Source organism: Bos indicus x Bos taurus, chromosome 7 (genome assembly GCF_003369695.1).
Source record: "Bos indicus x Bos taurus breed Angus x Brahman F1 hybrid chromosome 7, Bos_hybrid_MaternalHap_v2.0, whole genome shotgun sequence".
Classification (NCBI taxonomy): domain Eukaryota; kingdom Metazoa; phylum Chordata; class Mammalia; order Artiodactyla; family Bovidae; genus Bos; species Bos indicus x Bos taurus.
The window spans coordinates 59,971,594-59,986,543 of record NC_040082.1 but is presented as its reverse complement, the minus strand read 5'-3'; the positions used below and the strand labels follow the sequence as shown (position 1 = coordinate 59,986,543).

At 35.1% G+C, this 14,950-nt stretch overlaps 1 protein-coding gene across 2 annotated transcripts in view; it reads left to right on the top strand.

Moving 5' to 3' along the window:
* UBE2D2 (ubiquitin conjugating enzyme E2 D2) overlaps positions 1-12,875 on the top strand; it is a 42,667-nt gene extending 29,792 nt beyond the window's left edge. The window contains exons 2-7 of one of the 2 annotated variants that reach the window (XM_027546307.1): positions 639-702; positions 5,106-5,137; positions 5,217-5,294; positions 5,381-5,486; positions 10,619-10,712; positions 11,945-12,875. In XM_027546307.1, coding sequence (XP_027402108.1) covers positions 639-702; positions 5,106-5,137; positions 5,217-5,294; positions 5,381-5,486; positions 10,619-10,712; positions 11,945-11,990 — 420 coding nt within the window. In that variant the 3' untranslated portion in view covers positions 11,991-12,875. Of the gene's footprint in view, positions 1-587; positions 703-5,105; positions 5,138-5,216; positions 5,295-5,380; positions 5,487-10,618; positions 10,713-11,944 lie in introns of those variants that run through there. The other variant, XM_027546306.1, reaches the window with a different exon arrangement.
* Positions 12,876-14,950: the final 2,075 nt, after the last annotated feature.

Sequence of the window (14,950 nt, the reverse complement as noted above, 5' to 3'; positions counted from 1 at the left end):
GATGGGTTATATCCAACCAGCCTTTGTAATATATCCCTTTTAAAGTTTTTCCTACTACCTCTGGAAGCTTTGTAGTGGATATGAGCTGAAAAAATACCAGTATCTTGTCAGATGGTTCTGTATAATTTGGAACATTTATGACTCCTATCTGAAGTGTAACTTAATGGTTTTGAGGTACAAAAACCAGCTGTTGATCTTTATTGGAAAATAATAAGTAAAGTGTTTACTTAAAAACAGTTTTTGTGAGACTTCCCTGGCAGTCCACACTCCCAGTGTAGGTGCATGGGTTCAATACCTGGTCTGGGGACTAAGATCCCGCCACATGGTGCGGCCCAAGAAAACCCAAAGAAACAGTTTTTGTGGCTCTTTAGTATATGATCCATGTTTACTTTCCTTATATTTAATACCCATTAAACTTCAAACAAAGCAAAAATGATCTACTTTTAAAAACATACATTTATATTCAGGAATTCCAAATATTTTAAAGAATTAATCTACCTTTCTCTTCTCTGACTTTGAAGGAGTGCTGCTAAAAGCTTTACTGGTGAGACAGAGATTATTGGTAACAGTGATGGTTTTATTAATGGATAATAGTTACATTTATGTTAAATACATTTCTTTTTCTCTCCTTCTTGAAGGAATTGAATGACCTGGCACGGGACCCCCCAGCACAGTGTTCAGCAGGTCCCGTTGGAGATGATAGTAAGTATCTAAAAGGAATACTAAAACATAAAACAGCATAACAGTCTGCCTTTGGTGAACTCTGTTACTAATAAATATATATCTGCCAAGATTATTTGTATGAAGAGTTAATTACGCAATTTACCTTTATTTGCCCATGAAAGGTGCAGTTTTATGTGTATCCCATCATCTTTTGTACTGTATTTCATTTTGAATTCTTCTGCCAGATGTTGTCTGTGTAGTTGTTCTGGCTCTTCCTTCCTATCCTTTGTCCCTTCTGGGTATTTACCTAAGACAAAATATTCAAGCTTTTGTCTACAGCAAGCTATTGTTCTTTAGTTAGATAATAGTAAGTATGATTGGGGGGGGGCAGTGTGTATGTGGGTCTGTGTCTTTCTTTGTATTGACTCATATTTGTGAAGACAGCTACAACTTACCTTTAATGTCCAGTTTATCTTCTTAATCCTGTTTGAAATAATTTATTGTATCTTACCATACATGTTGGATAATAATTTTGCTTTTGTTCCACTTTGTCTCAAGACAGCTTTTCCCCCTGATGCCATCTTTCAGCCTTTTAAAAATGGAGGATATTTGAGCAGGCTGTGTAACTAATTCTCACACACAAAAATGCAATATTTAGCAAATAGGGGAAAAGTGGAATATACTTGGGAGTATATTTAGAAGCATTTGTGTAAGGGAAGTATATAGGTTAAGAAAATAAATGAGGTTATATGGACTTGTGTGTAAGATTAATTTTTTCCTCATTTTTCTTAAGATTGTTGTTTTGGTTTGCTAAATCCTTAGGAATCAAAGCAGAATCCTTGTACAAGGATTGCTTTATAGATGAAACAGATGTTATAAATTATAAGACTTAAGTACTTGTTATGAAAAAATCCCATTTATGTTATGTTTAGATCTGTCCAGTATTATTGAGTATATATAGTATTTGATATCAAACAGGACAGGCCAAGTATTTAAACACATTATCTCATTTGCCTCACAATTCTTTAAGTGTTTGGAAGAGAAATTGTTAACTGTTTTAGAGAAGAATCCAGTGAGAGACTTGTGGTGGTTCTTGAAGTAGACTTATTCTCAGATTTTCTGATTCTAGTTTTGTCATTCCATGGTATCATATCCATCTGCATCAATGTGGTCATTCAGTTTTGAAAGAGTGTTTTTATTTCAGGTAAATTGCTCAGAGTTGAGAGAGGCTGATTTTTTTTTTTTTTTTTGAGAGACTGATTTTTAATTAAAAGTGTTTGAAGTCTGGGGATTAGATTTCACTTTTGAAGTTCAGTACTGTAGTGTGCTAAAGTAATTTGCCTTTGCTTCTACCATAGTTGGTACTACTACATTCCTTTCTCAGATTGAAAAGTGGTTACCCTGGAGAGTTAAACTCCCCTAAAGCATAAGCAATAAAAGAAAAAGAAAGATAAAGTAGACTTCATCAAAATTTAAAAATTAGGGACAGCAAATGATACTGTTAAGAAAGTGATTTTAAAGTCTTTATATTTCAACATTATTAAGATAAATAACCCAATTTTAAAGTGAACAGACGATCTGAGTAGCTTTTTCTCTAAGATATTCAAATGCAGTAAGAACATGGAAAGATGTTCAGCATCATTAATTATCAGGGAAATGCATATCAAAACCATAATGAGGTGTCATTTTACACCCACTAGGATGGGTAGAATCAAAAGGTCAAATAGTAAGTGTTGATGAAGATTTGGAGAAATTTGAACCATCATACTTTGCTGGTAGAATGCAAAATGGTACAGCCAGCTTGGAAGACAGTCTGACAGTTCCTCAAAAAGCAAAACACAGAGTTTACCGTATGAACCAGTGAGTTCATTCCTAGGTAGGTGTCCAAGAGAAATAAAAACATATATCCCTATAAAAACTCACACATGCTTGTTCATAGAAATTTTATTTATAATAACCAAAAAGTGAAACAACCCAAATGCCCACCAGCTGATGAAGGGATAAATAAAATATGGTGTATCCATACAGTAGAATATTATTTGATGATTAACAGGAATGAAATATTGATACATACTACAACATGAATGAGCATAAAAACATTGTGCTGAAAAGACCTATACTCTGAACACCATAAGATGCTGGTGAAAGAAATTGAAGATGACATAAATAGATATTGTTAAAATGACCATATTGCCCCAGGCAATTTACAGATTCAGTTCAATCTCTTTTGAATAACCAATGGCATTTTTCATGGAACTAGAACAAAACAAATTTAAAATTTTGGAAACACAAAAGATCTCAAATAGCAAAAACAATCTTGAGAAAGAAGACTTCCTGACTTCAGACTGTACTACAAAGCTACAGTAATAAAAAATAGTATGGTGGTTGCACACACAGAAAAAAGCATATGGATCAGTGTAACAGGGTAGCAAGCCCAGAGGTAAACCTATGCATTTATGATCAATTAATCTACTGCAAAGGGAGCAAGAATATACAGTGGAGAAAAGTAAGTGATACTGGGAAAACTGAACAGGTGCATGTAAATGAATGAAATTAGAACATTTTTTCACACCATTTATAAAAATAAACTCAGAGATCTAAATGTAAGACCAAATACTCTAAAATTCCTAGAAGAAAACGTAGAACACTCTGGCACAAATTGCAGCAATATTTTTTGGATCCATCACCTAGTGATGGACAGACAAATGGGTCATAATTACTTAAAAGCTTTTGCATAGCAAAGGAAACTAAACAAAACAGACAACCTGTGGAATAGAATGTATTTGCAAAACGATGCAGCTAACAAGGAATTAATTTCCAAAATATACAAACAGCTCATACAGCTAGTTATTAAAGAAATGCAAATCAGAACTACAATGTGGTATTATCTTACACTGGTGAGAATGGCCATCATTAAAAAGTCTAAACATAATAAATGCTGGAGAGGGTATGGAGAAAAAGGAACCCTCCTACACTGTTGGTGGAAATCTAATTGGTGCAGCCACTGTGGAGAATAGTATGGAGGCTTCTTAAAAAACTAAAAATAGAGTTGCCATATGATTAGCAGTCCCACTCCTGGCATTTATCTAGAGAAAACTCTAATTTGAAAAGATATATGCAGCCCAGTGTTCATAGCAGCACTGCTTAACAATAGCCAAGACATGGAAGCAACTTAAATGCATTCCAGAGAGAGACCTAAGTCAGTGACTCTTAAGTAGGTTTTCTTATATATAACCAGTGTGGCAGAATATGCAATTAAGATTTAAAATGGTAGGTCTCCAAATGGTTTTTGTTAATTAATATGGGGCCTTTAATAGAACCTTTGTTGAAGATACTAGGACTGATCTTAGTGACTCAAAGTAACTTTCTCCTTAGCTACTTAATCCATAAAAAAATTAGTTGGCAGAAGTTAAGAGGAATTTTTCTCAGTACTAATGGTGAATAATCTAAAAAGGAGAGCCTCAGCAATACCTACCCTTTATTTTTAATCCCTAGTAAACAGACTGCTCTTTGTAGCTTCAGGCCCCAGTGAGGGGCAAGCCAACCATAGGGGCAGTTCTCATACAGATGATCAGAAGGAATTTAAGGGTTTGGGCTGACATCCGAGTGGATTTTTGTGTGGCTTTCTAGTCTTCACATTACCTCCTTGCATCAAGAGTTAGCTGGTTTGAGTTGCTCGTGTATAATCCCATTGACAGCTTCCTTTAGTGTGCTCAGATCCTAGTGTGAATGTTAAGTGCTTAGTAGCTTGCTTAGAAGTGAAGACTGGGTTTTTGATCTTTGTGTTGTACTTAGTGGCATCACCTTTGAAACAGAACATGCACCGTTTTTTGCTGTTTGAAGAGAAAATTTCCTTACTAAACAAGTTTATGATTTATTGGGATTATCCCTAGAGTTTGTAATCAAGCTTGGGACTTCCAGCATATGTTTTCTTTATTTATTGAGATACCAGTAATTCTAAAGATCTACACATGAGAACTGGACATTTTTTTCTCACTGGAAAAAACTAGCATTTCCTAATTTGAGTATTATCTACTTTAAGTTTACTGTTCTGCTCTATACCAGTACTATAAAAGAAGTATATTATAGATATTAGTGTTGGGGAAATGATACAATCAAAGAATTGAATCTTGTGGTTCTTTTTTACCCTTTGCAGTAAGGAAGTGCCTGTTTAAAAGTGAAACTTTCGGCCTTGTCAAGAATTTTGTCTCCCTGTCATGAATTTTTAAGACGTTTTAGCCCAAATAACTTTCTTGTTGAGCACCTTATCAGTGTTCTACACCATGCTAGTCATTTTTGTTTTCTCAGACTCCAAGTTAATTTAAATGACTCACCATGTTTCTTATGAATGAACTGAGATTACATGGGGAATAATATGTTGTTATGGTGTAGGTATACTGTTGATATTACTTCATGGTGACTTTTTGTTGTTCTTTTTTCAGTGTTCCATTGGCAAGCTACAATAATGGGGCCAGTAAGTATTCAGATTAATTTCAGAATAAATAGTTTAGGTAATTCACTCATTTTAACCCAACTTTTTTTGTTATCAACAGAATGACAGTCCCTATCAGGGTGGAGTATTTTTCTTGACAATTCATTTCCCAACAGATTACCCCTTCAAACCACCTAAGGTAACTGGAATATGCAAACTATGTTTTTATCTACTTTCTACAATGCTAATGAAACTGTTTATAAGAAGTTTTCCTTGTTTTGATAGGTTGCATTTACAACAAGAATTTATCATCCAAATATTAACAGTAATGGCAGCATTTGTCTTGATATTCTACGGTCACAGTGGTCTCCAGCACTAACTATTTCAAAAGGTAATGGAATAGATATTTGATATCAACATAAAGCCTACTATTTTTTTTGTGTGTTTGTGTCTTTTTTAGGTTACTTATTCTTGAAAGGGTTAGTCAAATTCTTTTTTAAGAGAATGTAGTGGTCCCCCTTATTCTTGATCTGGGGTATAGACCCACTAGAGAGTTGGATTTTTAAGCATACGTGTTCCTTGGTGCTGTGATTGCTCTCTGTCCATTGTTCTTGCTCTTCAGGCATAGATTAGAATATGGCCCTTGTGAATCCGTTTTTTTAAGAGCATGGTTAATGTAGAAGACAAGTAATGTCTTTCCAGCCTTGAGATCCATGAATGGAAAGGATAGATAGTGTTCAGGAATAGGAAAAAAACAGCCCTTGTAGAGGAATATTTGTACTATAATTAAAATATTAGTTTCTTGAAGGACAAAGTATAGATGAATTCATATTCACATTATTTAAAGTTTTACCTGTTCTTGTCTTTAGGTTTCTATCAAGAACAGAATCATCATCTAAGATAATCAATTTAATGTATATGTTTATGTGAGCATCTTAGTCTGTGGTATATTGGTGCATGCATCTGTGTGTGTGTGTGTGTTTGAAAATGTGTGGAGAAGGTTAGTTACTAACTTTGTGATGAAAGATCCAGTAGTTCTTTTAAATACGACCTAATTATATGAGTAGATTGGAGATTTTTTTATATCCCTGAACTGAATATTATCTTACTTGTTGATTTGAAATTGTACAACCTTTCAACATGAAATCACAAGAGGATTCAGATCAGATCAGTCGCTCAGTCATGTCTGACTCTTTGCGACCCCATGAATCGCAGCACGCCAGGGCTCCCTGTCCATCACCAACTCCTGGAGTTCACTCAGACTCACGTCCATCATTAAATGTTGTCAAAATACAGTACAAGAAATAGGCTACAAGTATGATAATGGGCTGATTGGATTGGGAAGATCCCTTGAAGAGAATGGCAACCTATTCCAGTGTTGTTCTTGCCTGGAGAATTCCATGGATAAAGGAGCTTGGTGGACTACAGTCCGTGGAGTTGTGAAGAGTCCGACATGACTGAGCAACTAACACATACACACACGCACACACCTATGATAATGGGCTAGTATGTTTAACAGATATGAAGAACATATATAAATCAGTAAGAGGAAAAACCTAGATCCCAGTAGATGAATGGACAGAAAGGAACAGAATAGTCAAGGAGATAAAAATTAAAATAAGTACCCATTCTTCACCTTTTGGGGCTTCACTGGTGGCTCAGACGGTAAAGAATCTGCCTACAATGTGGGAGACCCGGGTTCAGTTCCTGGGTCAGGAAGATCCCCTGGAGAAGGGAATGGCTACACACTCCAGTATTCTTGCCTGGAAAATCCCACAGACAGAGGAGCCTGGTGAACTACATACAGTCCATGGGATCACAAAGAGTCAGACATGACTGAACAACTAACATTTTCACTTCACCTTTTTAATTAACAAAGATCTTTTAAAAAGGAAACTAAACATTTTTTCTTTTCAAAAGAAAAAGTACATTGAAGTACTTCGTGAAGTACATTGGAATGATTGCTTATATATGCTACAGATAGATTTGTTTAGTCTGCCTGTATGTATTAAGAGATAGGAGATTTAATCATTAATATTAACATCCTTTGACGCAGTAATTCTAGGTTCATTTGTTTGTACTAAGAAAACAAACCCAACTGCTAAAATCTACATCTGCAACAATGTTATTTCTGAAAATTAGAAATGACATACAGGTTCAACAGCAGAAAAAACACATTCGGTTCTGGCACATGCATTCAAAAGAATATTGATCCTTACAAATACTGTGGAAAATGGGAAAATACAGTGTTTGATAAAAGCAGGAAAGAGAGAAAATGTTATACACTGTAACTTGCATTGTATAGAAGGTATATTAAATAGCTAGAAAGAAATAGTTTGGGTATTTGAGGCTGAAATTTGGTACGTGAAATTTTTTTTTTCCTCTCTACTTAAATTTTATCATTTCTTTAATGCATACATTTAGACAGGAGGCAACATAGTTTCATGGTAAAGAACGTAGATTCTGGATGCAACTGCCTGTGTTAGGATCTCCGCTCCACATCTTATTGGTTGAGATTTGAGACGGATTAGCTTCTGTATTCCACAGTGTTTTCATCTATAGAGTAGGGGTGATAAAAACTATTCACTATTATTCTGGAGATTAAAAAGCAGCAAAAATGCATAGTTAACTGATTCCTTGTAAGCACCCAAATAACTGGGATAAAGGCACTATTGTAAAAAGTATTGGATATTTGTCATGTTATAATTACGGTAACACTTGTATACCCTTCCACATTAATTTTTTAAAGGCACAAAAACTCTGAGGCATTAAATTAAGATTTCTGGGGTCCTAGGCAAAAATGTGAACAAAAAAAATCAAAGGACCACATTTTAAAAAGTTGTGACTGAAACAGTTTTACAGATAAGTGGCCCCTATTGTTTTTGTAGGCCTCCATGCCATTCAGTGGTTGCTTGTGAAAGTATTCATATGCCTGTTCTTGTGATTTCCTGACCTGTTTGTTCTTATTTTACTAAGTAACTGGAGATATAAATCTAGCTATAAACGGGGCCAAGAGAGGTGGGACTCTGTGTGTGGGTGAGTTGGGTGGGTGGATGGTGGTGGGGGGAGTCTGTCTGGATAGCTGAAATTGTCATCATAGCTTTTTTTTCTTCCCTTCTGTGCCTAGTGGTGGTGTTTTTTGTTTTGTTTTGTTTTTCAGTTATTCTAAGTCATAAGGGTTGTTAATTTATTTGACTTGGTATGTTCTGTCTGGATAGCTATCTTTTAAAATAACTACAGTACCATTTTGTTGAATTTGGTTTTATCAGGGTACCTAGGTTTAGTGTTATAAAGACTCTTTTGTAAATTGAAGTATGGGCAAGCATTTCTGTGAAAGACCCAAATTCTATGTATGATATAATTATTCTTTAACATATTCTGTTTTAAAGGGCAATAATCTAGACCCAAAATGCCCTCCTCTTTGAGTATATAGGTAAGGGACCTAAATATACAGAAAACTTGAAGCAGGTTAACTCTATCGTAAAGCTACTTGGTTATATGGTTTTAGAATTGGAAGTGATTGAGTTATGACACTAATGAAATTGGTTATTTACTGAAGAAGAATATATATAAGTGAAAATTTAGTTACTTCAGTAAAGAGTCTCTACAAGCTGTAGAAATAGAAGTTACTCTCTTTATAGAAAAAGAAAGTATAGTATATTATAAGCCAAAATTAATTTTCTACCAATAAAGGAACTAAGTAGTGTACTAAAAATCCTTTCACTAGATCCAGATAGCCACCATCCTACCTTCCTTTCCTGGAAAGAAAGTGAAGAAGGTTATTTACTTAAAGCTTATCTTTTTAAAATGATGCAAATGAACTTATTTACAAAACAAACAGATTCACAGACAGAGAAAACAGATTTATGGTTGACATGGAAAGGGGGATGGGGAGTGATAAATCAGTAGGAGTTTGGGATTAATAGTTATACACACTACTATATATATAAAATAAACAAGGACCTACTGTATAGCACAGGAAACTATATTCAGTATCTTGTAATAACCTATAATACGAAAGGATCTGAAAATGAATGTATATGTATAAACTGAATCACTGTGCTGTATACCTGAAACTAACACAACACTGTAAATCAACTATAATTTAAAAAATATCTCTTTAAAGTTGCCTGTTTTAAATAGTTGGACAATAAGTAAAGGGAACTTATACTAATTTGGTAGTGTATCTAATTTTAGGTGAAGAGTCAGTTGTATTCTTGCCAGCTTGATAGGTCAGACAAGTTTCTTCTGTAGTCAATAATTTCATGAACAATCAAAAATCTATAACTCCCTGTTGTCATTTCCAGGAAATACATGAAATCTTTCCTAATTGCTGTTAGAATGTTCTGTGCTTGAAGAGGGCATCAGGTGATACACCTGACAATGGGAAGAGAAGATGTTTTGGGAATGCCATCTACCAGAATTGTGGGCAACAGGAATGAAGAGTCAAAAAACATCTTTCCTGATGTTTTTTATTTTCCATATACTCTTAAGGCAAGGAAATAGCTTTTTTGTTAACAACTGAATGATAAAGGGCATGTAAACTTTCTTCATCTCTCAGAAGCCCTTGATCTCTGTAGGATAGATTTGATGGGAAAATGAATAAATTCCTTTTCCTGCTGAATTGATGTTTTGGGAGTACAGTGGGCTCTGAATTATTGTCTCTTGCTACAGAACATTAGAGAGAAATAAGATAGCTGAGTTCTGTTAACATCAGAATAGGAGGATTGGAATTTATTTTGGTATGTCAGAGGCCACTGGATTTAATATAATTAGTGGCTTGGGCTTCCTCTTTGCCTTCAATAAAGGAATACGTAAGTTAACAAATTTAAACAGAGGAAATTGTACTATTGAGATTTGTCTGCCACATTTCAGGTTGTCGTTGAGGAAATGACTGAGATGAGATTTGAAATCGTTGCTGAAGATAATTTGAGACTTTTGTTTGAGATACGTCATATCATCTGTAATAAGTGTGGCCAGCTCCATTTGGGGACAAGTACTGGCCTCTGTGTTCTTAAACTAAATTGTTTTCAACTAAAAATGAAACAAATCGATTGCATCTAAATATGGTACCTGCCATCAAGAAAGCAATAATTGTTGGATTTCATAGTTGTCATTTCTTACTAAGAGCATTCAGTAGTGTGGTTGTCTTTAGAATTTTGGAAGCCATTTATCCCTGAACATGGGCTTCCAAAAATGGAAATTTATAAGCTGGGGAAAGTCTTATTGGTCTAGGATTTGAAAGACCTGTATTCTATTAATAATTCCACTCTGATTACTCACTAACCAGGGAAATGGGGCAAGACAGTTCACCAGCTTGGGCCAGCTTTCTTACTGGTTCAAGCTTAGAGAAGTCTTAGAATCTTTGTTAATTGCTATTACTGTAAACTTAGGTAGAGCTTAGAAACCTGCTAACACTACAGTAAATAGGGTCTTAGAATTTTCTCGTGTGTTGGCATCTCATATTTCTTTCAGTCTTTTTGCTTTTATCCTCTACTAATTTATATGTTTTTTTCATTCTAGTACTTTTGTCCATCTGTTCTCTGTTGTGTGATCCCAATCCAGATGATCCTTTAGTGCCTGAGATTGCTCGGATCTACAAAACAGATAGAGAAAAGTAAGTATGGTCTCCAGACAGAAGAGTGTCTGATAGGGTGGAGATGTTTGTGTCTAAGGTCTGAGCATGAATCAGACACTTAAAACGAAGTCCTAATATACTCAGTTGGGGACAGGAAACAGCAGTATTTGCATCAAGTATTATAAGTAGATGATTTTATCTCCGTTTTGTATAATTCCTACTGTCTAGAAGAACTTTTCTACAATATATTTTCCAACAGCTTTATGTCTTCTTCTTGGTTTTTGACATGCAAAGATTTTGCATCAAGAGCCCAGTTGTCTTAGGTAGGTATTTATAAATTAATGGGAAAGAGAATTGATGTTCTACCATTTGGAATAATCTAAAAAAGAAAGTAAATAAATGCTACAAGACCCCAAAACCCCAAATTTCCTTTAAAATAAAACTTGGAGAATTTGCACGTTTTAGAATTGTATTATGAATTATTGAAAAGTGGTCAGGGTATCAAAAGATATAGTAAATGAAATGTTGTAATCTTTTGTTTGTTTTGCATATTATTCAATAAGATTGTGAAGGAGATAGATGGGGAGAAAATGATTCATTTTCAAAAGTTAAAATATAAAAGATTAAATAGTTATTTGAATTATTGATAGAGAGGCATATAGATAAGATATTTTAAAAAGGAGCTGCAATGAGAATGGGGTATTCTAACAGCAGTTGGTCTTAGTTTTTTTTTTTTAATCTGAATCTACATAGTATCTATAAAAATTAAAGATCCTTTGCCCTGCTTATTTTATTACTGGAATGTTCTTCTGAAGCAATAAACCCATTCATTTTAGCAACCAAATTGTTAAAATAAGTTCTGCCAAAAAAAAAAATAAAATAAAATAAGTTCTGCCAGAACTGGTTGGTTTATTGATGCAGGAAAAGTATTATGTCAATTTGATCATTTTTATGTGATTTCAAGAACCATATAATATAGAACTATATTGAACTCCAAATAAGTAAAACAAGGGTTGAAAATCACCTCAGAAATAGGTCAGTGAAGTAGAGACTGAAGATACGCCAGCAAGTGCTGAAATTTAATTAGAATCCTATATAGCGTTTATCGGATATTTCTAACATTTATTAGAAATTTGGAGTAGGAAGATGGCTTCACTTGAAGTTCTATAAGTTCTTCCCCTCGAGTTACTAGATGGGATAATGAATGAACTCTGTTGCTTTCTGACTGACTCCTCACCTATGTTAAGCCAAGCTTCTCTTTGTGTGTACAGGTACAACAGAATAGCTCGGGAATGGACTCAGAAGTATGCGATGTAATTAAAGAAATTATTGGATAACCTCTACAAATAAAGATAGGGGAACTCTGAAAGAGAAAGTCCTTTTGATTTCCATTTGACTGCTTTCTATGAGCCCACGCCTCATCTTCCCCTGTGCACATGTTTACCTGATACAGCAGTGCTGCGTGTTGTACATACTTGGAACAACAAACTAGAAATACTGTACTTCTGTACCAACATTGCCTCCTAGCAGAGAAGTGTGTGTGTGACAAGCCAGTTCTCCAGGCATAACCTAGGTGTGAGACTAAAAGCTTTCCTTATTGACTTAAATTTGGATAACGGCAAGGTGAGGGGTGGTGGGTATGGTGTGTTCTTGGATGGGGAAGAAAAGCTCCACTGACCTGTAGGAGATTGTTTTTTAAGTGAAATACTATTAAACTCAAAACAGTTATGAAAAGCAAGGTGAAAAACATGAAGCTGTTTCTGTATTCCTTTTATTCCGAAGGACTTACGTCTTAGGTGAAAGTTATGACCAACCAGATTAAACTCTACCCACATCCTGTATTTTAAGGTCTAAGTTTAACTGGTCAACATTTAAATGGATTGGAGCTATTAGTAAGTAACATGTGATGGGCTTTGCTCCCAACTCTTTTACATCTCCCCACCCTTCAACCTTCATCTTTCAGCCCCTCTTTCTCTCTTCCATATTCTTTGGTTTGTATGTGGTTTCTCAGTTAATACATAGCTAATAGCTCTTATTTTTCTTATGTTTTTAACTGCTTAGGTCTATCTGGATGTAAGGGTGACAATTCATTTGATGGAAATACTTGTGTATATTTAAAGACCCAGTTGCTCCTCTGGAGCTTGTACGTTCAAGAATGATTAATCTGTGTAATAAACTGATTACTACAGTCATTACATATAATTTGTGTGAATAGGCTTTTTGATTTTAAGAACTTTGTCTAGCTGAGATTAGTGGTGGATTTTCTCCCACCCCTGATATGTTTTCACTTATATTGGTTGCACTTCAAAATCATGAAACAATTCCAGTTTACACAGTAAAAAGTATATCTTGAAAGTAATTTTATTGAACAAGATAAACACATAAGCTTAAAAGAATTTCCATGAAACATATGTGCAGTATTCTAGGAACATGACTGTTACATAAGAAATTTGCTTTATTATTGAAATTAAGCTGCATCTCACCAAAACCTTGTGACATTCCTCTGATACATAGGGCATCAAACAAAGGCCTTGCTGTTTGGTAAGTTAAGCTTCTGTGATTGTGATTGTAAAAGAGCAACATTGACCAAACCTGGGAAACATGAGCACAATCTTGTATTGGAGAGTCTACATAATTACTTTGCACTAACGTCGCAGGATGTTCATCCAGTTTTAAATTGTACTGTATGTGGCTTTTTGAAGTCTTCCCTTGACGCTAGTAAAATGTAGTTTGAAACTTGTAAACAGCTGTGTTTGCCAGAAACATCGTTCGTGTGAACTAGGCAAGTTACCGTTTTCCCCCCTACTTCTCCTAATCTAATTGTAAATCAGGCTAGCCTGAAAGCCATGGCTGATGCTCTTTAGCCATCAGGTTCTTTCAAATGCATCTTTACACTCTTGCACAAAAATTGAGGAATAAATGTCCACTGCTTTTGGTTTTAAACTTGTTTAAGTTGTCTTATCTCTCAGTGTCACTATATCTCAGAACTGAAGTGTGATACACCAAACCTTTTAAAATGCTGCATTTTAGCTGCTGGCTACTTATTAGTATTTCTAGTATCCTTGACTTTGCAAAGAAGGTTTGACTGTTAATAGTTGTGGGTAAAGGAGTTAGAATTGAGCTCTAACCTAGAATTACCCTCATTCTCAGTATCGTGGGTAAGTGGGAATTCAATTTTTGACTGTTGACCGTGGATTAGTTGCACAGATCCTGAAAGCCTCATTCTGTGGTCATCTTAGAGACCAGCCAGCTTATTACCATTTATTAGGCCATAACATAGATATTTTTACAAGAGTGCTTTTAAGTCAAGTGCTAAAGTAAAAGTCATTGTCCTGATGTTCAGGTGCTGAATGAAACATAAGGCCTTTGAATGCAATTGGTCTTGCTCATTTGAGGTTGGAACATATATTGTCAAGTTTGGTTGTATATTCCTTGGCCAGAATGAAGGCTCAGTGAGGGAGACCATCTTCCCTACTCACAAAAAAAGTGTGTCATTTGGAATGGGTCTCATCTGGGATCACGTTGGTTTTTATAGAACTGTCTCTAGTTTTATCACAAAAGCTTGTTTGCAGTAGATTTGATTATCTTGGTGAGGCATTGTTTACAAGGGAATGTCAAGTGTATGGGTTGCTTTGCTTATTTTTTTTTTTTAATTGAAATATAGTTGGTTTACAATGTTGTGTTAGTTTCAGGTATACAGCAAAGTGATTCAATTGTACATATATATTTATTTTTTCAGATTGTTTTCCCTTACAGGTTATTATAAAATATTGAGTATAGTTCCCAGCACTATATAATAGGTCCTTGTTGGTTATCTTTTTTTTAATATAGTGGTGTGTATATGTTGCTTTGCTTCTCAACAACATGGAACGCTTGATCAAGTTATGGTTGAAGCAGTCTCTTTCAGTAAAACTACATGATTTCAGATACTCACATACTCTGTTACTGGCCAGTGGCCATTGTCCGCTAGTTTCTACATTTTCGGTAATGTAAAGATTTGGAAAGAGGACTGTTGGGTAGGGGAGTGGCAGGGAGGTCTATAAGAGAGAAGGATATGGTGGTCAGAGAGGAGTCCATGTTCTCTGCACTAACTTAGCAAGTGAAGCACTCTTTTTCTGCTTCCAGAAACTATAGTATTCCACTTTTCCAATCATTCGTCTTTGCCTCAACAAGTTATTTTGAGCCCTATCGTGAGGAGAAATGAATTATTTCTAAACTATAGTTGGAAAGCCTATAAACTGCCCCTTGACTGCAATTAAAGTGAAACTGGCCTTGTC